Source organism: Aricia agestis, chromosome 3 (assembly GCF_905147365.1).
Source record: "Aricia agestis chromosome 3, ilAriAges1.1, whole genome shotgun sequence".
NCBI classification, from domain to species: domain Eukaryota; kingdom Metazoa; phylum Arthropoda; class Insecta; order Lepidoptera; family Lycaenidae; genus Aricia; species Aricia agestis.
Genome location: NC_056408.1, coordinates 9,456,986 through 9,484,494, shown reverse-complemented (window position 1 = coordinate 9,484,494; position 27,509 = coordinate 9,456,986). Strand labels below are relative to the sequence as shown.

General features: G+C 34.1%; 3 protein-coding genes across 3 annotated transcripts; 1 reads left to right on the top strand and 2 right to left on the bottom strand.

Annotated features, from left to right (window-relative positions):
- Positions 1–5,799: 5,799 nt before the first annotated feature.
- Positions 5,800–9,929, bottom strand: LOC121725522 (ATPase H(+)-transporting accessory protein 2). The gene is made up of 8 exons (XM_042112529.1): positions 9,815–9,929; positions 9,618–9,748; positions 9,162–9,260; positions 8,330–8,473; positions 8,107–8,250; positions 7,862–7,991; positions 6,872–7,011; positions 5,800–6,156 (listed from the first exon to the last, which is right to left on the bottom strand). Exons 1-8 carry the CDS (start codon positions 9,894–9,896, stop codon positions 5,986–5,988), a joined length of 1,041 nt encoding a protein of 346 aa, XP_041968463.1. The 5' UTR covers positions 9,897–9,929; the 3' UTR covers positions 5,800–5,985.
- A 325-nt stretch (positions 9,930–10,254) lies between these two features.
- On the top strand, positions 10,255–12,332 carry LOC121725524 (protein-lysine methyltransferase METTL21D-like). The gene is made up of 3 exons (XM_042112532.1): positions 10,255–10,670; positions 10,766–10,961; positions 11,925–12,332. The coding sequence occupies exons 1-3, from the start codon at positions 10,417–10,419 to the stop codon at positions 12,153–12,155; spliced, it is 681 nt and encodes a 226-aa protein (XP_041968466.1). The 5' UTR covers positions 10,255–10,416; the 3' UTR covers positions 12,156–12,332.
- An 11,919-nt stretch (positions 12,333–24,251) lies between these two features.
- LOC121740463 lies at positions 24,252–27,314 on the bottom strand. Its single transcript, XM_042133158.1, has one exon. The coding sequence runs from the start codon at positions 27,312–27,314 to the stop codon at positions 24,252–24,254; it is 3,063 nt and encodes a 1,020-aa protein (XP_041989092.1).
- Between the last annotated feature and the right edge of the window lie 195 nt (positions 27,315–27,509).

The following is a 27,509-nucleotide window of genomic DNA, read 5'->3' as shown; positions in this document are numbered from 1 at the left end:
GTTTGCCATACTGTCGTAAGTTGTTACACATGCACAGACAGTTACTTACATTTTTCTACATGAGCTACCATTAAACTCTTAACACTGCAAGTAGCTTAGATGAGAGGTCAGAGGTCAGAGTTCTAAGTTCCACGTCATGGTGACCTTCATGGGTTTGAAATTGAAAAGACATACATTAGGGTTTCTGTGTGTTCTGTCGTAAGTCGTAACTCGTAGTGTATCGTCATTCGTCGCATACGACCTTTCGACTTAGCGTGCGTAGGGCGGAGCTAACAGCTGATTAACGCGGTCAACGTTCTCGGGTTTGTACCTACTCGGAACACGAGAACGTTGACCGCGCGCTTGCAAATGCTTATTGGGGTAAAAATAATAAAATTTAAAAAAATATTTTAAAATATTTTTCTATGTGGTTTATTATCATGTTTAAAGGGTTTTAATTATAAAAAAATAAAGAATAAAAAATTTAAAAAATTAAAAAAAAAATTAAAAAAAAATACATATTCGTAATCAGAAAATGTAGTATAATCATACCCCAAAGTTATCGGAAGTGGTCTTATTACACCCTGTATAGCCACTGAAAAAATTTTGATTTATTATTCATTATTAATAGCGTGTAATATTCTAGCTCTGAAAAGAACTGTTGTTTAGCTCTAAAAAGAACTGTTGGTTAGCCCTGACAAAAAAATTTGCGTATGTGTAGTTTTAAGAACAAAATCTAAAAAAATCGAATGACAATTATTGTAAGACTTTGTACCTTACGTGTAACTTACTCATAGATATAAACTCCCCTCTCGCACACGCACTCCCGCGCCCGCCTTGATGACGCCTACTTCGCAACGGGCCGTGCAGTAGACATCGTAATATTTTAATTTCGCCATAACTTCAAAACCAAACGTCCAAGTTTAGTCATTCAAAGACCAAATATTATCTAAATAAACTGTACTTAGTGACGAAATAATTTATTTTCATAAGGATTAATAGCATGAGTAAAATAAACGCGTTTAAATGTAGTCCAAAAAATTTCAATTTTTTTTAAATAAAAAAATTGTTGTTGTGCCTCACCCGACATAGATAGGTATAGTGTGTCGCGGACTTTTTTGTAGATATTTATAAGACCTACAACTAATTGGAACATTTTATGGTTCTATCTTTTATAGTTTAGGCAGGCAACTTTTCTGGTTGATTTTTTACACCTTGTGTCCGAAAAACCCAAATATCTTACGAAAACCTATTTTTTCCAAAATAAAATTTAGCCTATGTTACTCGTGGATAATGTAGCTTTCGAATGCTGAAAGAATTTTTAAAATCGGTCCAGTAGTTTTTGAGCCTATTCATTACAATTATACAAACAAAGTTTTCCTCTTTATAATATTAGTATAGATGAACAAACCTTGTACGACTCGGGCGAATCTAAAACTGGCCGAGCACCTAGAGAAGACGTTTTCAGATTACAAAAATCTATGTTCTAAATTATTACAGAATTGAAATTAAAAACTTACGTAAATTTTGTTTACAGTTAATATAATATTTCAATAACAGTTAGCACTTTTTATTTTTGTTCATTTACAATATTAAAGGAAATACTTATTTGTTTTTGTCGATTGAACGTAATTTATTTCATTATGTTTTTTTTGTTTTGTTTTAAAAAAATCCGTAGCAAGAAATATGAGAATACCCATATCATCTTATAACGCATATTTTAGTATAATGTCAGCCAGACCCTAAAATTTCGTTTATGATTAAATTGTTACATCTTGCATGATGTCCATGGCGACTTTGTAAAAATTTTGTAATTATATTATTTTTTTATTATTGCACTTTTAGGATAACATGTAAATTTAATAAGACAAACACAAAGAGACCAGCTTCATACGTGGGAGAGCCATGCTTCGGCACGAATGGGCCGGCTCGACCGGAGAAATACCACGTTCTCACAGAAAACCGGCGTGAAACAGCGCTTCCGCTGTGAGGCCCGATTCCTTTCCCTATCCTCCCCTATTACCCTATTCCCTCTAAAAGGCCGGCAACGCACCTGCAGCTCTTCTGATGCTGCGAGTGTCCATGGGCGACGGAAGTTGGAAGGTGACCCGTTTGCTCGTTTGCGTTATTTCATAAAAAAAAAAATCACGGACGTAAAAAACATAATTTTAAACAATTCACTTACAGATGAAAGGTTATTCCTATATTAAAAGTCGTATCTGTATGACTTCTACACCATTTCACAGGGCATTTAGGCATTTTAACAACAAAAATATTGTAAAAAGCTACGTAAAAAGTAAGTAAACAAACCTATGTAAACAAATTGTAAAATGAGATGGTTGAATGTCACTCGAGTGTATATACACGAAAAATGTGTACCGAACACATGCATAAATATGCACGTATTCGTGTCACATTTTGTAGCCTTTTGGTGCACTTTGTTTTGACGGAGTTACTCTTCCTTAGTTTTTATTATTCGTAGCGTAAATATAACCAATGGCAATTCTGTCGGAATCGCGTGACACCATGCATGAGTGACAAATAAAATCACTGTAGTGTAACCACTCCAAAAGGTCATATCCTAATAGACTCCGAATCTGATAAAACAGTTGTCTCTACTGTGCATCGGCAACGCACTGCGCGCTCTGGCTATAGGCTTTAGCTCACTAGTGCCCCATAGACTAACTGAAAATCAAAAAGCTGTAGGGCGTTACATTATTTGTGACTAAAGGAATATGTATTTTTACTTAAATGCATTAGTATAAAAAAGATAACATTCTAATTTCTAACATGTTACATTATGTATACTGCCATGTTGTACTGAAAGATCTGATCTGTGTTGGGGGTATTTGCCTTAATACTATAGTAAATAGTTGTCATTATTGAATGAAGAAGAATGCCTTTGTTGTTGTCAATAATATTACGCACAAATGCAATATGTAAGTACTTTTATTATTATTGTGTTGGACTTACCTATAGCAAATGTTTTATGTCGAGATCATTTTTAATGTTATATTCCATGATAGATAGAACGACAATCGTTCTGTCTATTGTGCTATATATACCTATAAAAATACTAAAGAGTTATAAAAAATAGGTGATACTTGTTATTTTTATATAAAAGGTCTTTTTTTTACCCTTGCATTGTAATAAATAACTACAAATGGACTAATGCTTTTAACACCCACCTAGACTTAAATAAAATGTTATTAACTTGTAATTTTAAGTTTTAAGTGCTAAAACGTAAAACATGTGCCTTAATATTATTTAGGAAATAAGAAAGTATAAAAAGTATTTTTATTATAAATTAATTTCAATTAACAGTCTGGAACAAGGGGCTGTACCACGAAACCGTTTTGAGAATCAAACAATCGTACGAGAATGCCGCGTCCTACTCTAAAAAACGAGAAAATACGTTGTTAGAGCAGGACGCGGCATTCTCATCCGATTGTTTGAGTCTCAAAACAGTTTCGTAGTAGGCCTAAAGAATTCCGTTATTTTTGTTTCAAATAGTTATTATTTTTAAAAATATTTAATTTATGAATAGTATTTAATCCTTAGGTAGTATATTACGATAATGTAATTAATTAATTATATGTTTTAATTTTACTGTTATTTTTTATAATTATCTGATAACATCAATAAAAATTTAGTAGAAATATCTGTGCATTATTCAGAGTTTATAATCTTGTAGTTTATCTCATTGTCTACACTAATATTATAAAGAGGAAAGATTTGATTTTTTTTTAATTGAATTGTTTGTATTCAATTTTGTTTGAATTGAATAGGCTCCGAAACGACTGGACCGATATGAAAAATTCTTTCACCGTTTGAAAGCTACATTATCCACAAGTAACATATAAGGCTAAATTTTATTCTGGAAAACAATGAGGCTCCGTGACATTTGGGTTTTTCGGCCACAACTCACAAGGTGTAAAAACCGGCCAAGTGCGTGACGGGCCACGCGCAATATAGGGTTTCGTAGTACCGCTAGTTTTTTTTTAATTTTTGTATGGTCAATGAAAGCACATTTACTTATAACGTGTTTTAAACTAATCACGACATCATCTCAGTTACTTCGAATACAATTTTTTTAGTTGATCGACTATTACTCAATAACTTATGAAGTCTTCTTAGCCGTGATAGTTTTCCTTTTAAATTCAGCATATTTCCTACTCCCGTGAATTTTATCACATTTCCAGAAGCAACTGTTTAGCTGGTAGAAAGGGGGGGACACGATTTTTAATAATAATAATAATAGACATTTATTCAACAAAGTTCACAGTATACTACAATAAAACAAGAGACAGAGAAAAAAAAGATAAGCATACCTACTAAGCCTGGACGTAAGAAAATGCATGCCTAAGGTGGTTAGGCATACATTTTCCACTTTAAAACTTAATTTTTCACAAACGGATCCTAAATCGGAAAATGATCTAGGAACACTCATAATATTTTTACAAAACCTATCCAACGACACCCCACACGATGGGGTGGAGGCGAAAAAAAATTTCATCTCCACTTGATATGTAGGGAAGGTACTTACCATATTTTTTTTTCTTGTAGTGTGCGGCTCACCTCCCTGCTATTAGCTATATAAGATAATGTAATTAGTTCTTAAGTTGTTATTAAACATATTTCGCTCGTTTTCAATTAGTCTCCCAAGCCTGCACATTGCATGGCGACCCTGCCAGTGCTGCCTTGCGGCAGCGCTGAGCAGCGGATACAGGGACTGTAAAAGTGAATAAAAAACGGACTTAAAATTTTATGAAACTAAATAAGACTATCTATAATATTATGTTAAAAGTGAAATTTATAGTGACTGGAAATGTGGACAATAATTATAGTGGTAAATATGTGGATAACAATAATTATAGTAGTAAAAATATGAACTAAAAACGGCCGTTAGTGCGTAAAAATAAAATAAAATTAAGTAGGTTTAAAATAAATAAATAGTGTAGAGACTTAAAAAATAAATAAATACAAATCTGTTAAAAGTGCAAATAAAAACTCAGTGAAAAAAAAATGAAAATGTTTAAATGAGAACTTTAACTAAAATAAAAGAGTTGCAAGAATAATATCTATTAAAAAAAACAATATTGCTGAAAAATCAACATTTTGGAGTGGATATGTAAAGCAGGGTGAGCCGCACACTACACCTCCCCCGTTTTTTTGAAAAAAAAATTAAAATTAAGTAATATATTTTTTTAATTAACAACAAAAATCATTTTATAATAATTACGATATCAATAAAATAATAAAACTAAAATTAAACTACTTATCTTAATACCTAAACAACTTATTTAGTTTTTTATTTTATTTTTATTCTTACTTCTTTATTACAATAAATACAAATATGTATACTCTTATCTATGTAATCTGTTTATCAAAGAAAATATACTTATTTAATTAAAATTACAAACAATTTTTTTTACTTCAGAGATGGGTTGTTGACGATGTATTTTTTTTTAATTTTACACAAAGCTATTAAACATTACATATTTTTTAAGAAATTAACTGGATATGACTTACACGGATTTACTTAAATATATTTTCGTTCGGCGCGGAAAATGTCCACTTTCTTCCCGCTGCGCTTAGTGCTTACCGATGTTACTGTTATCCGCCTCCGTCGATTAGAAAAATAGTAGGTAAACGCACCATGGGCAGTAAACAAGAAAGCCTTAGATCACATGTTTGTTGACCTCGACTTCGCCTCGGCCATATGATCTGAGACATTTCTTATTTTCCTGCCCTACCATTCCGGTGTGAATCGGCCCTTAAACAGCTGAGGCTTGTAAGTAAAATAATCAAAACATCATGAAACTTTTTGGAACAATGTTTATTGAAACAATAATACTATTTTACACTTATCAAATAAGTTAGAATTGGATTTTCTACATCACTTATAATCTGTAGTGGAATAACGAAATTAAATACAAATGTTTAATGCACAATTTGTATTTCTAAGCACTATGCATGACTAGTATGCAGAGTGTTGTGCGAGATTTAATTATCTTTCTTCATACGGGTGTTGGTCATTCTGTAGATGATGGAATCCCTGCCTGGGTCCATATCCATAATGGCGTAAACAATGGCTACTAGGGCGAATGTGAAAATGACTCCGAACCAGAGAATAATGTTGAAGATGGCAGAGTAGTCAGCAGAGTAGTTATCATTCTGAAAACCAGATCATGTAAATGAATTCACTAACATATTCAGATATTTGGTGGTACATATAAATTTTAATAGTAAATAGCTGTCTTAGCACTATAAAAAAAAGCTGTATAATAGAGACCATACTAGATTGGAATAATTTAAAAGAGCCTAAGTGTGTGCACTTTTCTCAACAATCTCCCTATCAGAAAATAATTCGTAAAACAATGAGAGGAAAGAATGTCTCGACCATAAAGTTAATATACCTAGCGGAATAGAGCAACAATCTCGAGCTGTCATACGAAACCAAAATTGATTTCATCTGCGTGTAAAAATATGTGTATGTATACACTTACACAAGCATGATTGAACATGATTTCTATGATATTAAATTGTCAACGTGCGGCACATGCCGACTGGACATCAAAAAAAAGGGTGCTGCTGTCATGTATCACACGTCTCTTTTTACCATGCAGTGTTACTGATAGTGACATCTCTCTTGCTCAGGCCTTTGTTTCTCTATTCCACTAGGTATATTAACTTTATGGTCTCGACTGGCGAAAGAATAAAGTGGAGGCGCATCATCTCTTCATCATCATCAACCTTGTCAGGCATTCAGAAAATTAGCCTGCATTGTTGTAACGAAAGCTATATTTTTGTTCCAATATGTGAACTGCTACTCTTTCATCCATTGTCCCAATACTATACAATTACTACATTTAGTATAAGATATTTTTACCTGTATGTCCTCCATAACATCCCGAGGAGCAGCTCTCACTGTTCTGCGAGTGTGCACAAAGTCAGTGGTGACAACTGTGAATAGTACTGAACCATCATAAGCCTTGGAGAATGCTTTGCTCAAATCTCTCAAAGCCTCACCTGCAAAATAACACAAGTAAGTCTTTATCTGTTTCTAATTTTCTATGATTGATAGGTGTAGTTCATGAATCATGACAATTTCTAAAGCTGTTGCCTCTTCACCACTGACCTCCATTATTCACGCTGGACTGGACTGATACCCAGATGTATTTTGTGCCTATTTGAAGCGGAATCAGCTCCCCCAATATTCGGGAAGAGAACTAAATCTGACGTAACTTGCAAATGGCCGCTCAATCGCTATTGGTTGTAGAAACTTCTTTTTCAAACATCATTTTTACGTCAAATTTAGTTCCTAAATCCTATCCCTAACACTCGGAGAGCTGATTCCGCTTCAAATAGTCACAAAAAATAGCTGTCATTTCAAAGGGTATCATTAGTCCAGACTCCAGCGTACTTGTATAATGGTGGTCAGTGCTCTTCACGCTTAAACCACTGAACCAATTTAGTTGAATATTTGTATGAAAATACTTTGCGTTCTAGGAAAGACCATAGAACAGTGTTGCATTAAAATGTATGGTTGTTCTAGACGCAGTTTCATCATCTAGATTGTAGTTGTTTACTATCTTTTAGTAATGTGTGGTTTCAAAAAATATATATAATACGGTGTCATGCAAATTCCACAGTCTTTACTAGTGCTTTCTGTTTTATAAAAAATCTGTGGCAGATAATATGACATTATTTAACCATATAGCAATAATTATTGTATGTAAGATCATAATTATTCTTTAAAAATAAATACACAATACGGCCATAGTCGGCCGCCAGTAGTCACTTAAAAGTTCTATTTCTATATATAATAGTTATGCATAAAGTTGGGTAACAATTTTCACAATTTATTATCAATACTTACTTAATAATTTCTTAGCTTCCTTAGTTTGTAGAGAGTTAGGGCCATGGTAATCGGAGAGTGCATGCAGAGAAGTGAATTTAAAGTAATAGAAATCTATCACATTGTCAGCATTCAGTACTCCTGATTTAACCTAAAAAACATTAGTACTGTAATATTTTCTGTAAATGAACCATTATTCAAAAAATAACATTTAAACTGGAGATACCACACATTAATATGAAAAAAAAATTTGTATTCCATATTACCTTAGCAGTGATAGACTTTAGGACTTCCAACTCATACAGGAACAGATAATCTTCTTCATATGAATCAAGTTTGAGGTGTTGCAACGACTGCTTGCTCACTTTGGGAGGCACAATCTCTCCAAAGACACTCGACAAAGAAATCAGCTAAAAAAACACATTGCACAATAAAATTATTGAAAGATCTTGAAATCATTTATCACGTTGGAGCAGTAACACAACTTACATCCTCGGGATCAGAAAGCTTGGCATTAACCAATTTGTTTCCACGGTTGTTGAAACGTTGGTTTATTCTGTGCTCAAGAGCTTCATAGGTGTCAGGAACATATTCATCCACAACCAAGGGATAGTTTTTGGCTTTCATTCCATTCTGAAACCACAAGTTAGCACATCACATTGTGTAATGAGTGTAATAATGAGTTTAAAATATGTATTTTAAGTTTATTAAGTATAATAAAGCTTTACTGGGCATACAAATGATTATAAAACATAGATTTTGCTTGTGTTGTTGCTTGAAGCACAGAATATACTCAAAGTAAAATAATTGTATAGCTATAGAGTATAGACAAAGTTTTTGTCACATACATAACTTAATTTATTTGCCTTACATTACCTTTAATGGCAGATTGGCAATAATGGCAATAAAGATTTTCAAGATCGATTTAGAGAAGATTATGTATTCAATAATGATAATAATATCTATGGATAAGTACCTGAAGGACTTGTGTTACGGGTACCAGACAATGGAAATATATTTAATACTTTTATAAGTACTATACATATTATTATATTTAAGATTTTTATTATATGATACACATATTTAATACACATCCATGACCCAGGAACTTAGAAAACTTTTTCGGCGGGATCTGAACCCGCGACCCCCGGCTTGAGCTACCAACAGCCCACCAACTGAGCCATAGAGATCATCGTGAGATTCAATAGTACTGTTGTTTGGTTTAAGTTTCAACATTGTTGTTTGGTTTAAGATTCAAAGTGCTGTTGAGTAGTTTACTGTCAAAACACCTTAGGGTATAAGCTATGGATTATTTTCTTACATTTTCTCCCAGTGATGTAATACCATCGACATGCACCTCCACAACAGCTTCTGGGGTATTGAAGGGATCAACAAGAGACAGTCCATTCCAGTCAGAATTCTGTCAAATGTATATTAAGATTATTAGAATTTGCAAGATTTTACATTTCATACTAAAAATTAGTACACTTAGGGCCAACATAAGGCTTGACTATGATCTAAGCACCATTCCACTATCATAGTCAAGATTCAAATCAGGGCCTTATTCAAATTCTCTAATCTCTAGGACTGAATATAGATAATACACACAGTTTTCTACCGTTTCTTAGCCCTTAATCAATTGAGGCATATTATAAAACTCTGATCTTTAAAGTTCACGAACAAACCATCGACTAAAATATGGCAAAATGAAAGGCAAAAATTGAAATTAGGGTGTCATACGAATATACACTGTGTTTAATATGCGAGAATTAGTTACCTCCTCAACAGATAATCCCAAAGAAGCTGAAAAGACTTCTTTTAATAAGCTCTCTGGAACCTCACTGGAACCCGAAAACTTCAAGGATTGTGGGCTATGCAGTATACTTAGCTCGCCTGCAGCATGGGATCCTGTAAAAAAGGATTATAAGTACATGAAAGCGATACAAAATCATTAAAATGTAGGCAATTACTTACCAATTATGGATATAACAATTGTTATCCAAAAGAGAGCCATTTTCACACCCATAGTGAATGAAACTGAGTAGCTGACTGTCATATGATCAAAATTCAAGGTGTTACTAGTTTCAAAAAATCTAATTTGCGAAGGCGAGATAATTTATCATAATAATTATTATTAGTAGTATGGATTTTTGTAAGAAGTTTCGAGTTAAAAACTATGAACTATCAGGAAAAGTGAAATAAACTCGAAAGTAATGACACAAGTAATGAGTAATTTCGTACAGTTCTTCGCAGTTCGCGACAAATGACAATAGGTACCTACTCATTTATGCCTATATCCTATATAAAACTCTTTGGCCTTGATTAAAAAAAGTTACATTTTCACCATGGTGGATAGCAATTGACATTTGAATTTGACTGTTTTGACAGTGATTTGACAGTTAGAAAATGATGAAAAAGTAAACAACGAAGTCGTAGAAAATAAAAAAACAGATCTAAGTTAAATTAATTAAAGAAAACATATTATTAAAACATATTTTGAAGGGGAATACTAACATCACATAGAAAAATAAAGTGAAAGCTTAAATAACCAAACGCACTTGTAAAATCAGAATAAAATGTCACACAGGTCGACTTTTCAGCTCAACGACTTATTTCCAAGAGAAATTGATATCGAAGTGTGTTTAAAGACGTTAAAAATTTTCCAAAAACTTGAAGGTGACGTTAATTGTGTAGTTTGGGATGCATCTCTCGTTTTGGCTAAGTATCTCGAAACTATGTGCCAAAGCAAACCAGATTTTTTGAGTGGTGTAAGAGTTTTAGAATTAGGTTCAGGACTGGGAGTAGTGGGCTTAACCGCTGCTACTTTAGGGTATGTTTCTCACATAAGTGTGAATTACAACTATAGTCATAATATTATATAATTATTAGTTTGTTAGCACTTTTTATTTTATTTTTAATTTTTAGGGCCCAAGTTACTCTAACAGATCTACCGGAAGCCTTACCATTGCTACGGCTTAATATTGCTGAAAACAAGTCAAAAATTGGCAGCATGGGAGGTTACGCTATTGCAGAGTCCTTAGTATGGGGTGATACCAACTCTGAAATACAGAAGCAAGAATTTGATATGATTGTTATGGCTGATTGTGTTTATTATGAAGATGTTAGTATATCTTTTTCAATTTAAATGCACTTATATTTACCATTTACTTGAATTTTTTAGGTTAGTTAATATAGGAAGATATTACTGTAAATTTTTTTGTTTATAGATTAGTTTTTGCATAAAACTTAAACCTCCAAATGACAAGACAGTTTATTAGAGCGCTTACAGACGAACGGCACGTGTCGGCGGCACGCGTCGGCGTCGGCCGTCGAAAGTTTATCACGCCTGCAGTTGTGACGTAGAGCGTAAAGGTAAGCATCCACAGGTCAGTATCGTACGCAACGGACGTCTGTCCACTGTATCGGCAGCATACGGATTACTGACTAGCCAGTATGTTTATCTTCAAATTAGTCCAAACAAAGTTCCTAAGTCAAAATTTCTGATTTCGACTATTCCATCCACACCCCCCTATTGAGCATTCATTTACTAGGCTAGTCGGTAATCCGTACGCTGCCGATTCAGCGGACGAACTGTGAAAAAAATATCCGTTTGATGCGAGACGTCCATTGCGTATGATACCGACCTGTGGCCGCTTACCTTTAGGCGGTACGTCACAACTGGGGGCCTACCACCACCTCTACTAAGCGACACGACATTTGACAGATAAGCAATAATTACTTTAACGTTAAGCTAGCGATCTTAAAAAGTTGATATTTCACAGCGGATTTAACAATGTTTAACATTTTTAGTGTTTTTTTAGTAATATTATAATATTTAAAAAGTGAGTATGGTAATGTTATTGTAATCTTACAACAAAGTGTTCTGGAAACATGATTGTCTTAGGAAAGGTCATGGTAGGCCCCCTGCAAGCATCATAAACTGTCAACGACTGCCGTCGGCTGCCGTCAACTGCCGCCGACACGTGCCGTCAACTGCCGCCGACACGTGCCGTTCGTCTGTAAGAGCGCTTAGAAAATGTATTTAAAATCTCCAATGGATTAATATTTCAATTCATCATTTCAGGCTATAAATCCACTTATAGAAACACTCAAGTGTCTCAATAACACAATAAACAAGAAGCCGACTATATATTTAACTCAAGAATTAAGAGATTCTGACATACAAAAGAAACTATGGAGTGTTTTTTATGAAAAATTGTCAGAATTTTTCTTCATCGAAAAAATACCTGAGGAACAACAACATGTCAACTACAGAAGTTCTGATATATTACTACTAAAAATTATAAAAAAATGATATTTGTATAGTTATGACTTCTAAGCTTTTGGATGATAACAGATGCTTTAGATTAATTGATATAGATTAAAATATATGCATTTGTATCCACAAATGCTAATACATTCCTGTACTAATAAATTATTGTTACTATAATTAAATAGAAACTACTATAAATTCCTAAAATATTTTAAAATCATGATTGTATTTTTGTTGTAACTGGTAAAGTTTTAAATTATATTAGCACAAACCAGATGAAAAAAATTGCATGCTTAGAAGATAAAACAAACATAATACTTCCTTATAAGATAAAGTCCAGTCATGACTGTTATTCCAGATCTCAGATACTTAATAAAATATAGTTTAAATAAAAATTTATTACTATAATACTTTTTTCATTTATAGAAAGAGAAAATATGCAGTAAATGTGCAACTGTAAAGAACAAGGGGCATTTTTAGGATTCCGTAGCCAAATGGCAAAAAACTGACCCCTTATAGATTCTTCATGTCTGTCTGTCTGTCTGTCTGACCGTATGTCACAGTCACTTTTCTCTGAAACTATAAGAGCTATACTATACTATTATTACTTGGTAAGTAGGTGGATATTGTAGTCTGTGAACCGCGATTTTGATACAAAAATAGAAAAATTATTAAAAACTAGATGTTCCGCGTGGCTTCGCCCGCGTAATTTAGGAATGTCACGGAAACCGTACATTTTTCCGCAAAAAAAAGAAACCTTTGTCCTTCCACGTGGTCTATTCTTCATGTGTGCTAAATAACATAAAAATTGCTCCAGTAGTTTCATAAGATAATAAGCAATTTTAAATAATTTCCTCCGTTTTTTTTCACATTTTCCTCTATTTCTTCGCTCCTATTAGTCTTAGCGTGATAAAATATAGCCTATAGCCTTCCTCGATGAATGGGCTATCTAACACTGAAATAATTTTTCAAATTGGACCAGTAGTTCCTGAGATGAGCGCGTTCAAATAAGCCCTTTCAAATAATTTCCCCATTTTTTCCACACTTTCCTCTATTTCTTCGCTCTTATTAGTCTTAGCGTAATAAAATATAGCCTATAGCCTTCTCGATAAATGGCTATCTAGCATTGAAAGAATTTTTTAAATCGGATCAGTAGTTACTGAGATTAGCGCGTTCAAATAAGCCCTTTCAAATAATTTCCCCCGTTTTTTCCACATTTTCCTCTATTTCTTTTCTCCTATTAGTATTAGCGTGATAAAATATAGCCTATAGCCTTTCTTGGCCGGTTTCTAGAGACTGGTTGCTCTTCTAGAGCCTTTGTACTGATCGCATCCGCGTAATATTGGGTTGATTCGATCACATTATTCTGGTTTTGGACTGGTCTACAGGGAATTCTGACTAAATTCGATCTATTGTTATACTTACTAGAACAGGCAACGATGAAAACATTTAAGAGATAATTCTCCTCCATCTACACTCCATACCTCCTTGTGAGTACTATAGTATTCGTTGCTCCATACTCTGTATGTAAAAAGTGTCCGCTGAAATGCGTTAAATTAGGGTGGCGCTACAGTAGCAACAGGGTAAATTTTAAATCATTTAGCAGCTTTTATTTCAGCTATTTTAAGTTATATTTTTCAAAATATATTGGTATTAACCCAGGTCCCAGTGATTCTGTGTCTCGGCTATGGAGGATAGATGGAGGAGAACTATCTTATATCTATTACTATTAATATTATAATTCTGCAGTTTGTTACTTTGTTTGTTTGAACGCGCTAATCTCAGGAACTACTGGTCCGAATTAAAAATTCTTTCAGTGTTAGATAGCCCATTTATCGGGGAAGGCTATAGGCTATATTTATCACGCTAAGACTAATAGAAACGAAGAAATTGAGGAAAATGTGGAAAAAACGGGGGAAATTATATGAAAGGGCTTATTTGAACGCGCTAATCTCAGGAACTACTGGTCTGATTTGAAAAATTCTCTCAGTGTTAGATAGCCCATTGATTGAGGAAGGCTATGGCTATATTTTATCACGCTAAAACTAATAAGAGCGAAGAAATAGTGAAAAATGTGAAAAAAACGGGGGAAATTATATGAAAGGGCTTATTTGAACGCGCTAATCTCAGGAACTACTGGTCCGATTTAAAAAAATCTTTCAGTGTTAGATAGCCCATTTGTTGAGGAAGGTTATAGGCTATATTTTATCAAGCTAAGACTAATAAGAGCGAAGAAATAGAGGAAAGTGTAGAAAAAACGGGGGGAAATTATTTGAAAGGGCTTATTTGAACGCGCTAATCTCAGGAACTACTGGTCCGATTTGAAAAATTCTTTCAGTGTTAGATAGCCTATTTATCGAGGAAGGTCATAGGCTATATTTTATTATTCTACGACTAATAGAAGCTAAGAAATAGAGGAAAATGTGGAAAAACGGGGGAAATTATATGAAATTGCTTATTATCTTAAGATTCTTAAGAACTACTGGAGCAATTTTTATGTTATTTGGCTAACATGAAGAATAGACCACGTTAAGGGACATAGGCTATTTTTTTGCTTATAAATGTACGGTCGCGTGAAATTCCTAAATTACGCAAACGAAGCCGCGCGGAACATCTATTTAATATAATAAAATCGTAGGAAAGTCAATGCTGTACATTTAATATTTTTGTTCAATAAATAATACTTGGGACCGTAATCTACTATACTAGAGTCTGGCTAGCGAAAGATGAGACTGGCTTTTTATTCCAAAAATGGTTATGGTAACACTGTCACTAACGTCATTTTCACCTATAGCATCTGTTGTTTATGTGTTGGCTGTATGGGCAACGCTCCCTTTGCCTGTCCCGACCGGGACGAATTAACAAAAAAAAAAGTTTATGTGTCAAAGTGAAAAATATTTCTGTGGTTTACCGTTTACGTAATTTTCTAATATCCCCTATAGTGCGGCATTCCGCTCACTGGAATATGGGAAAAACCCCTGTCAGCGGCTGCCGCCCGTCACTGGAATGGCACCGGGTCAAATTACACGCTCAAATTGTATGGCTTCAAGGCATTTGCCCCTTAGTGCCGCATTGCAATTAAAAAGAAAAAGAAAGGAGCTTATCTGTGGTGTCTTTACCACGCTCGGCTTGGTACAAAATAAAAAAGTTAAATGTCAATGAAAAATGACTATTTACAGTGACTAACGTCATACATTTAGGTGAAAAATTTCGGCGTGTTCGCATTGATTTTTATAAACCAAGTGAAATAAACTATGGAAGCGTTAGTAATGATTTATTATTTATACTCATTATACCAGATTTTCATTAAAATTCGATAAAAATATGTATGTGACGGTAAAATTATCAACTGACAAACCGCGAACGTGATTTTATTGTCATCTTTACAACTAAGGTATTATTGAAAACATAAGTAAATGTTATATTCAAGACAAACAACTTATTAAGTTTTGGATAAATTCAGTGGGGGGATGTATTTCAATCATACAAGTTTATATTTCAATAAAATACGATCGCACTTCCTATTGTTGACACATAAAGGCGGCCATTATAAAGTCATTGACCTCCGTGTATGTCGTAATCTATCGATTTGTTTGAACGTATGTTCTATCTATATCTTAGAAAATATATAATATTTCTGGTAGTGTTGATAGGCACGCTAAAAATAATGTTTTAATAAAGATCTGATTTTCACACAAGTTTTTATGTTATTTTATTTCTATCCCCTACTCAAGATATATTTATTGTAGCTTTGTGATGCTTTTGTATTAAGTAAATAATATACTCAACTTACTATAAACAAAACATCTGTGTCCATAGAAGCATTAGTCATTTAGTTGTTTGTAGAAATGTGACACCCACTTTTGAGGGTTCATTCAAGTGGCTGACCTTTGTGATTATTTTAAAACATGTGTTGTGTAAATAAAATGTATGGTGGCATGTAAAGTTTTGTTTGTATATTATACCTAATGTGCTGAAGTGTAAATAAAATACAATTTGAGAATCCAATTTTGTTTTATTTAAATAAAAATCATAAAATTGTTTAGATTTTACATTAGCTTTTTTTTTAAAGTTCTTTGCTAGATTCATTTTTATATTTAGTCAGACACAAAGTTAGAAGAAAATAAAGACTATTTAATATACTTTATGATTGTTAATTTAAATTAACATCATTCCAATTAGAATCTGGGAAATCTAACTAGAACCAAATTCAAAAAAAAAAATACCCCCGTCTGCGGGTGAGACCAATATTGGTTTCGACAGATAGCAATAAAATATATATTTGACAGCCGCTGTATAGGGGAAACGTGACGAAAACTTTGAAAAGAGATTTGCAAAAACTGCTTTTAGCTATGATAAATACTAACAAAAAAGAAGTGAAAAGGATGCAATTTTTAAACAAGATTGTTTACATGAAATATTCCAGTGCATTGGTAAGTACAGGTAAAAGATTTTGATACTTTCAATTACAATTAATTAAAATCATTATTGTTTATCATGTTATTGAATTTATTGTTTTGCAGGTAATATGGATGATGCAAAGGATTCAGTTATGCAAGTTATAATATCAAGCATAAATAAATTATGAGAGTTCCAAGAAGAGTGTTTAAAGACAAAATCATTTCCTTGATGATATTTCCTCTTTGACCTGTAAGTCCCTAACGTTACAAAAAAAATACCTGAAAGCAACCTTGTTATTGAATGCTAACTTTATATTTTATGAACATATTTTCAGATGTCATTGTTTGTACCCTAAAAAATATTAGAAAGAAGGCAAAATAAATAAAGGCGTGTGGTTACGGGAGTTTAGCTGGGAGGTGTTAATGCAGTTCCCGTATAGTCCTGACCTGGCACCTTCAAATTTTCACCTGTTTCGGTCGCTGCAGAATTCCTTAGGCAGTGTGAGGTTGACATTACAAGAGGACTGCTAAAACCACTTATCGCAGTTTTTTCATCAGAAGCCCCAACATTTTTATAGCAATGGGATTGTGTCCCTAACAACAAGATGTCAAACAAAATGACACCTATATATTTTAGGCAATTGTAAATAAACTTTATAAAAAAAAAACCTTTCGAATGTTTATATAAAATGTTTATATAAAAATTCCGCAACCTTTGATTTTCTGTTGTTTTTCATCTCCCCTTAATCCTTGGTTTTTAATCAACTAGCAAAGGGGGGGTTATTAGTTTCATGCATGTACAAATATGTAATAAATAAACATATTTGAGTATAATTAATACAATCTATGAAGCTTGCGAGAATTTGTGCTAATACACTTAATTGCATAATAATAATATAATATAGGAAACTAGCTGTTGCCCGCGACTTCGTCCGCGTGGACTTTAGTTTATAGCGCGCGGTGTCAACAAAATTTGTGTCAAATTTAAAAACTTTTTAAAACCCTGGTAAGTGGTACCCCTCTTAGGGCCGCGCTACACCGGAATGGCAGCGCTGCAGAAAGTGCTCGCCTCGCCGCTGCCATTCCGGTGTAGCGCGGCCCTTAATTAATCAAAATACCCAAAAACAGCTGTGCAGTGTGCACATAATCTATACTAATATTATAAATGCGAAAGTATCTCTGTCTGTCTGTCAGTCTCGCTTTCACGCCAAACGCCAAAACTACCGAACCGATTGTAATGAAATTTTGTATACAGATAGTCTAAAGCCTGAGAAAGGACATAGGCTACTTTTTTACTGGAAAAAAGGGTTGTAAGGGGGTGAAAATGCGTAAATTTGTTCAAATTAAGTTAGTTCCAAAAATTCATAATAGATGGCGCCGTGCGTCTTCTATATCGCGCTGACGCTTGCTCTAAAGTCTTTCTATAAGAGGTGGTATCATCTTATATTTAAGTTTTATTCTACGGTATTAAATAACTCAGTACTTTATCTGTGCAGTGACGTAACCTTAAACCTATCAATGATAAATAGTTTATGGGTAAAGTTGTGTAATTGGGGGGCTAAATAAGCTTTAAAATTTGGCATAAAATATAAAGTTTAATCACGGACGTAAAATTGATGAAATACTTATTGTGTGCACACTGCACAGCTGTATTGATTTAAGGGGTACCAGGGTTTTTTTATAAAAGCTTTTGACACCAATTTTGTCAACAAAATTGGTGTCAAAAGTGGACTTCAGTTTATAAAGCGCGATGTCAACATCGCGCTTTATAAACTGAAGTCCACGCGGACGAAGTCGCGGGTAACAGCTAGTAACTAATAAGTATGATTAGTTCTATGTTACAATGAAGTAAAAAATAAAACGCCATCTGTTGAATCGTATTAGAACTAAAATGTTCATTGCATCGATATATTTCTGGATCTTTTATAATATTATACATAAAATTTATTTAAGAAAAAAATAAAACGCCATCTGTTTTCATATATTAGAATTAAAATGTTGATTGCATTGATATATTTTCTGTATGGAATATAGGCCAACACGGTACACTCGAACTCCTTTATTTTAGAGCGCCTTCTGTTGTCAATTTGTCACATATATTAGAAATGCAGTAGGAGTAAGATAAGATAGATTGATAATTATTATACCAAGTGATAATATTATTAAACATAATATTCTAACGTATTAAAAACTATAAACAAAAACATAATAACTAATAAGTATGATTAGTTCTATGTTACAATGAAGTAAAAAATAAAACGCCATCTGTTGAATCGTATTAGAACTAAAATGTTCATTGCATCGATATATTTCTGGATTTTTTATAATAATATATGATACTTACATTAAATATATTTAAGATTTTTGAAATATTATTTTAATACACATCCAAGACCCAGGTACATTGAAAACTTTTTGTTCCGCCTGCGGGACTCGAACCCTGGACCCCCGGGATGAGCGTTGGCCACGCGCAAATCGAATTCATTTTCATCGATATTTTCATGGAAATAAGATATTTTCCCACATCAAAATGTAGCCTATGTCCTTTCTCAGACTCTAGAATAACTGTTTACAAAATTTCATTGGAATCGGTTCAGGAGTTTTGGCGTGAAAGCGAGACAGACAGACAGACAGACAGAGATACTTTCGCATTTATAATATTAGTATGGATATTTAACATTTAAATTAAATTATATTTAAACTTAGACCCTATTTAAGCAAACGTCAAACGCAAACGTCAATAAACTTTCATGTTTGTAACTCAAGAAATGACGGACTTTCATTAAAACTTTCTACCCCAATTTCACCCCCTTGGGGGTGGAATTACCAGAAACACTTAAATACTTATCCATTCATTTTTAATCAGTAGCACAAAAATAAAGTTTCATGTTTCTTACTCAAGAAATGACGGACTTTCATTCAAACTTTCAACTCCAATTTCACCCAACAAACGACTAACAAACGATATACGAGTATAAAAATCAAAAAAATACAAAAAAAAAATTCTTGGGGGCTAACTTCCAGGACCCCGTGAATGGGCCTATGAAAAAAGGGATGACACTACGATGTTGCCTCTTTTTAATTTCTTCAATCTTCGCTTTCTTGACAGACTATACCTATTTTTGGTATGACGCGGATATTGACTTTTATAAGTGGATGCGGCATAATGGTGTCTACCAAATCAAAATACTGTGGCCGGTCCGCCATTTTATGTTCCGGTTCTCCGAGGTACATAAACTGTCAAAGTGTCGTATTATAGGGATGTAGAAATTGAAAGAAAATATCGATATATCGATACATCGATATTTCAAAAAATATCAATATCGGTCTCGATATATCGCGAAAAAAATATCGATATATCGGTCAAATTTTTCGACCAATTTGCTTTTTTTAAAATTAATTTATAGTCCGTCAAAAAAGTGAAGAAATTTAAAAAGTTTGTCCTTGGATCGGTACATTTATATTTTTACTAAAATTTTTGTTATTTTACCGATGGCTTGACTTCGCATGTGCTAATTTAGTTAATAATTAGATAGAATAGAATATAACATGGCTTGATTTTCGATATTTAATCAACATAGAAATTAGATTTGACGTTTAGTGATGTACTTTTTTATCGAATTTAAAAAATATAAGGTGAAGAATCTGATCATTTATTTACAATATTTTAACCTTAATAGCTCACTTATCACATCTTACTTATCGATCAACCGAGTGTCCCATCACTATAGACCGCCATGTTTAGTTCTTGGCAATATGTCGCCGGCCACATTTTTTTGTAGTCATGTCGCTTCCATCTGTTTCCTTATTCATTGGACGCGGACCGCGCGGACCATTGAGGTACCTACTATAGACTGGAGCCTTATATCTTTTTTTTTTTAATTATAAAATTGTGGCCGTCCTTTCTTTGTTATTTTATTATTTATTATTTAGATTTTTCGCACCAAGGATAATTGAAATAATATTATGAATTTTAATTAATTGTGGTCCATCACGCCATGGACACTTTATATTTATATATATATATATATATATATATATATATATATATATATATATATATATATATATATATATATATATATATATAAATTTATTGTTTTATAAATTACATAATAATAATATTAATGTTTTGAACGGTGAGGTCCTAGTCGGTGTGGCAGCCAGTAGGTCCGACATTTTCCGATTTCCTTAGATTTTATGCTGCTCCACCTTTTGCCTTTAGATATTGTGACATTGGCTTGGTGGAGAGGGGTCACTCAAGCTGGGTGGAGTTTCTAGGGTGTTAAAGAGATATCGTTCTGTGTCGAATCTACCCGCCATGTGGCATAAGACTTTATCGTTCCTGTCTTTTATAGCCATTTTTATGTTATAATCTTTTATGTGTTCGGTTGACACCTCCGTGGCTCTTTTTATGAAGCTTGCCACAGCGTCTCCATCAGTGTCAGTGTAATAGACACAGGTGTGCCGGGATATGGCTACAACTGCCTTATATCGAGCCTTATATCGGTGTATAAGCGTCAAAAGCATGCAATGTTATGTCCTACTTACTAGGACATAACATTGCATGCTTGTAATAAAAGTGTTAATAAAGGTTTTTAGTGAACATTTAATGCTAGATATTGTTGAGTTTTGTGGTTCCGCTAAATAATAAACCATAAGAATGGTCAAAGAATGCCTCAAACACGTGGATTTAACATTAAATACGTAAGATTTGAACAACGTTTTTTGGGCTTTTCAATCGGTATGTTTGTAAGCTAAAAAGATAATTTATAAGTTTATTAATTGCTTATTCGTGCTATATAAGGCATTAGTGCTAAAAATGTCACATCAATTAATAATTTGGCTATAAAAATTGCATAGCTTTCTACGTGTGTTTACGGATTCTCATCACTTGAACTACAGTTAATCGATATCATGAACTAATTGACTTTCTTTCCTGTATCATAATGTGCTTCGAAATAATCGACAAATAGAAATATTCAAGAAAATAAACGCACACTACTTGTATGAAAATAAGCACAAAATGGCCACGCGATGACGGGCTAAGACTACATCTATACTATAATACTTTATCTATGGCGCGGACGTCTACTGAGGACTGTTAATGCTACTGATTTTCTAAAATTCGGTGTGGCAACACCACAGATTACTAGTATATATTTGGGCAACACTGATTCTGTGCCATAAAGCATACGTAGTATCCCCTTAGTCTCAGACTACTAAGGGGATACTCAGACTACTAAGGGGATACTCAGACTACTAAGGGGATACTCAGACTACTAAGGGGATACTCAGACTACTAAGGGGATACTCAGACTACTAAGGGGATACTCAGACTACTAAGGGGATACTCAGACTACTAAGGGGATACTCAGACTACTAAGGGGATACTCAGACTACTAAGGGGATACTCAGACTACTAAGGGGATACTCAGACTACTAAGGGGATACTCAGACTACTAAGGGGATACTCAGATTACTAAGGGGATACTCAGACTACTAAGGGGAAACTCAGACTACTAAGGGGATACTCAGACTACTAAGGGGATACTCAGACTACTAAGGGGATACTCAGACTACTAAGGGGATTCTCAGACTACTAAGGGGATACTCAGACTCCCTTAGTAGTCTGAGCGTAAAGCCAGTATCAAATATATACTAGTAATCTGTGGCCAGTATCCCCTTAGTAGTCTGATGTCAAAGAGAATGTCATATACTACGTAACAAGAGGTCGGACTTAGAAGAAAAAAAAATTAACATTTATTATTTTTTTTAATTCAAACTAAAGTTAAAAATTTTAAGTGCAAAACCTTCCACTCTAAACATACCAAAAATTAAAAAAAAAAAGAAATGAGCTCAAATAAATGTTTTATTTCAATAAAAATTTAAAACAGATTTAATCCACAAGGTGTAGGCAACAAATCCGTCCGCTGCGTACGCTCCGATTCCGATCCAGTGGACGCGCATCTTTATACATACACATAAGTATTAAGTATTAAGTATAAGAAGTATACGAAAGCTGAAATCTATCGCGTGGGCTCAGGTCAGCTACATACCACCTCACTTGATCAGAGGATTTTCCCTTAGTGGCCGCACCTCTCATAATCCCATACCTTCCTTCTCCTCCTCCTTAAATCTCCTTAACAACCATTGCCTGCAGGCTAAAATGTTGCAAACTAGTACAGGGACCTAAAAATCTGAAATTAATGAAAAGTTTTTCATTTACTACATTTCCATACATAAATTATTATAGTTAATGACCTTAACGTGCAATTAATTACTACAATAAATCAATAGGCACATTTCAACATTTTCGAAATTAACTGCATACATATTGATACCTTATAATATTTTCCATGAAATAATAATCTATCTTTTTCATATTATTATAGTTTAAGTTGTAAATTATTATACAAATATGCAAATAATCACTATGACATACTTTGTATTAGAACACGGTATGACATAGTTATGTTTTGCTTCAATTTATCAATTTACGGTTATATTTACATTTTACAATGGCTTACCTTTTTTTCTTCAATAATTAATCCATTTTTTACAATTTTTGTAAGAGTTGCTACAAAATAATTTTCACTAACTGAAAATCGAATTTTGAGTTTTAAACTTCTTCTTCGTTTTTTTTATCAACCAATCACAGTCGATCTTGCTTAAAAATTGTACAGATTATCCAACTTAATTTAGTTGCTACGTTTAAATTTGGAACCCAATTTTTTTTTTGTTCGAAAGTTTCACCCACCTGTCTGATGTGTAGTCTGAGCATAAAGCCCTTAAATCAAATTTAACTAGTATCAGCGTTGCCAGAATGTTACTTTTGTAACATTTTACGTTACTTTTGACCCTTGCATGTTACATTCATGTGACATGACTACAGATGTTACTTTTACGTTACTTTTGATAATTGAAAAAAAAAAAGATATTTGAAACCAAAAATGCGAAAACGAAACCATAACGAAACGCACTAAGTTTTATTGAGTTTTGTTGTTACAGCTGACAAAGCTTTAAATGAACGTGGCGAAAAAAGGAACTAATGCTGCCATCATACAAAAACGCCCCCGCCCACGGTCATAAAATTAAAGCCTTGTCGCACCTTAGTTTAAAGTTTTAATGACGGTCCTATTGGTAGACTTGGAGCTAAACAAAATGAAATGCCTTCGTAAAAATAAAATATAATCGGCCAAGTGTGAGTCTGACTCGCTCATAAAGGGTTCCATACCGTGATAGAGCATAAATAGGTCAAAAATTGTGTTTTTTTGTATAAGAGCTTATTTTATTATAATATGTTAATTTGAATATTGTTTTATTTAAGTATAAATAAAGTACACATGGGATTTTGTGGAAATATCAAGTGCCTACCTATTATTTATATCCAGTAAAAAATGCCAAGAAATCAAGTTTGTTGTATAGGAGCCCCCTTTAACTATAATATTTTGTTTTTAGTATTTGTTGTTATAGCGGGAACAGAAATACATACATACATTAAAGTCTTAGTAATAACTTCATCTCTATATGTATAGTATTTTTCGTGCATTCTGGATCCTACCTGTTATGAAATTAAAGACAAAACCAAGGAATATTTGGTTTTATTCCAAATAAATTATTGTACATATTTGTCAGTATGAAAAGGTATGACAATAATAGTTGTTGACATTAATAGACAATTCGAGAGGTGCCGAAGAAGGTCTTAATGTACACTACATTCATCCGGCCTTTAGAATTAACGAGGAACATAGTGCTTGAGATAATCTGGAGTTTTTCTTTGTCTTCCAGATCTTCTTGTCCGATCTCTCTCCTCATTGCCAGTTATAGTTTCCTCTGAGCTAATTCCCGGGTGTGAAGAAGGAGCTTCTTGAAGTACTTCTTCATCTTGGCGTGGTGAATCAGAATCAAAATCCTCCGTGTTCTGGTGTGATGAATCTGCTTCCATCCGTACTTCGTCAACTTCGGCATTACCATTTGAACTCAATGGTCTCGTCTCCGTTTCTAGTTGTGGTTCCAGGACGGTTATTGGAGTTTGAGGAAGTGGTGCTAAATGTTTGTTAGATATAGTAGCCTCCCGCCCGTCTGCTAGTCTTACGTAAGAATACTGAGGATTAGCTTCGATCAATTCCACTTCTTCTACGTCTGGGTCATATTTAGAGTGTTTTGTATAATTCTTCTTTAAAACAGGGCCAGGGTTTAGGAGCCACGTTGGAAGAGATTCACCGTTAGCACTCCGCCGAGGGTGTTTAAAGAACCTCTCGTGGGGGGTCATGTTTGTGGACGTACACAGTAGTGATCGAATGGAATGTAAAGCGTTAGGAAGAACGTGTTCCCAATGGCCAATATCCATTTGTTTCGACTTCAGGATCAGTCTTATCGTCTTCCATAATGTTCCATTTAACCGCTCGACTTGTCCATTCCCTTGAGGATTGTATGGAGTAGAACGACTACACGCTACACCATTCATCACTAAGAAATCTCTCAGTTCTTTCGACATAAACGCTGCACCTCTATCCGAATGGATATAATGTGGTGTCCCATACATCTGAAATAAATCCTTAAAACATCCTATTACAGTCGTAGCGGATACGTCTTTAGTGATGTATGCAAAAGGAAATCTTGAGTACTCATCAATAATAGTCAAAATAAAACGATTTTTACTATGAGTAGGTAAAGGGCCTTTAAAATCAACATTGAGTCTTTCGAAAGGTGCAGTAGCCTTAATAAGATTTCCATTTATTCTTGCAAAGCGGGGCTTGATCTCAGCACAAATGCGGCATCCCGCAGTCATATTCTTAACATCTTCGGAAGTATAAGGCAAGTTCTTTGACCGAATCCAGTGAGTCATGCGTACAATACCAGGATGACCCATTGTATTATGCAATTCATAAAGTTTGTTAGTCGTGACGCTTGAGCACACCCGAGATAGAGTGTCAGCTATAACGTTCTCCCTACCTGGACGATAGACTATATCGTATTTATAATTAGATAACTCCAGACGCCATCTTTCTATTTTTTCGTTCTTTATCTTACTCTTATGTGATTGATTGAACATAAACGACACAGATCGCTGATCGGTGATGAGTCTAAAGTGTCGCCCAGTTAAATAATGTCGCCACTTTCTTAAGGATTCAACAATGGCACAAGCTTCTTTTTCGACAGAAGAATGGCGTCGTTCAGAATCATTTAAAGACCTCGAAAAGAAAGCTACTGGTCGACCATCCTGCGAAAGAGAAGCAGCAAGAGAATGTTCAGAGGCATCCGTTTCAACAGTAAATTTTGCATTTGGATCTACGGCATTGAGAATTGATTTCCGTATATCTGCTTTAATCCTTTGAAAAGATTCAATTTGTTCTTTACTAAGTGGAAACTGTTTAGTTCTAGCGAGTGAGTGGATCTTCTCGGAAAAGTTTCTTATCCACTTAGCATAGTGAGCAAACATTCCAAGAGCTCTTTTTAGAGATGGAGAATCATTTGGAACAGGTAAGTTCATTAAAGGACCGACACGATCCTCGTCCGGTTGAATTGAGTTATTTTTAATTTTGTATCCTAGTAGTTTAATAGATGATTGTCTATATACACACTTTTCTTCGTTTAACGTCAGGTTGTATTTATGGACGGCGTCTCTAAATCGTTTAAGATTTGTATCGTGTTCTTCAATTGTTTTGCCACAGATAGTTACGTCATCAAGATATGCATACGTACCCATTAGCTTTTCTTCGGTGATGATAAAATTTAGTGTTCTCTGAAAAGCTGCAACTCCATTAGTAACGCCAAACGGTATACGAGTAAATTGATAAAGGTTCCCGCATGCCTCAAATGCAGTATATAATCTCTCTGTTTTTAATATAGGAACTTGATGGTAAGCACTTTTTAGATCGATCTGACTAAAAACTTTGTGTTGAGCAACTTTAGATACGATCAATTCTATATTAGGTAGAGGATACGCATCTAATTCAGTGAATCGATTAATCGTCAGTGAATAGTCTATCACGAGACGTTTACGATGAGTAGTACTTGTAGTAACCAACACTTGTGCTCGCCAAGGAGAATTAGTTGGCTCGATCACGCCATCCTTCAAAAGTTTCTCGATTTCATTTTCAATAAATATCGTATCAGCTTCTGAGTGTTTCCTAGATTTAATTGCTATGGGCTTTACATTTTCAGAGAGGTTAGCAAAAAGTGAGACTTCAGGAACAGAAGCTGCTATGACATTGCATATTTTAAGAGGTTTCTTTGTACCTCCAAAGGTAAGTTCGACTGACGAGTGGTCGCTTAAGATATCATGTCCAATTATAATATCAGAGCAAAGTGAGTTAAGAATATAAAGAGGTTTACGTCTGTAGAAATGTTCATTCATTTTAAGATCTACGAAGCACATCCCCTTTACACACGAAGTGTTATTTTTGGAGGCTAAAGTTACATTTTCGTTCCAGGGAATGCGTTTTAATTTCAGTTCTTGAACGAGGTTCTCGTCTATAAAGCTAGTAGAGCTTCCGCTATCTATGAGAGCATCGGCTCTGTGATTATTGATAGAAACAACTATAGTAGTCTTTTTCAAGCTCATAGGAGAGGCGGCAGATATAGCTCCTAGTAGTTCATTTTCCGATACGGCATTAGACGAAGTCCCGACTCTTTCACCCTTGCATACTTTGGCATAATGGCCCTTCTTGTTGCAATTGGTGCATGTGACATTTAATGCGGGGCATTTTATGCGTTGATGGACATGGCCACCGCAAAAAAAACATTTCTTTTGGTGAAAGGTAGTCGTCGTTCTCTCAATATTATTGAAATCCATACTAGTAATTTTGTAGTCTTTAGAGTTATTGTTTGCCAGTTCAATGGAAAGGGCTTTATTAACGGCCTGATCTAAATTTATATCTAAACTTTGCAATAATTATTGTCTGATCTCATTTGAATTAATCCCAGCAATAAATGCGTCACGTATGTATTCACTTTTGTGAGTTTGAGCATCTACAGCTTTAAAACAGCA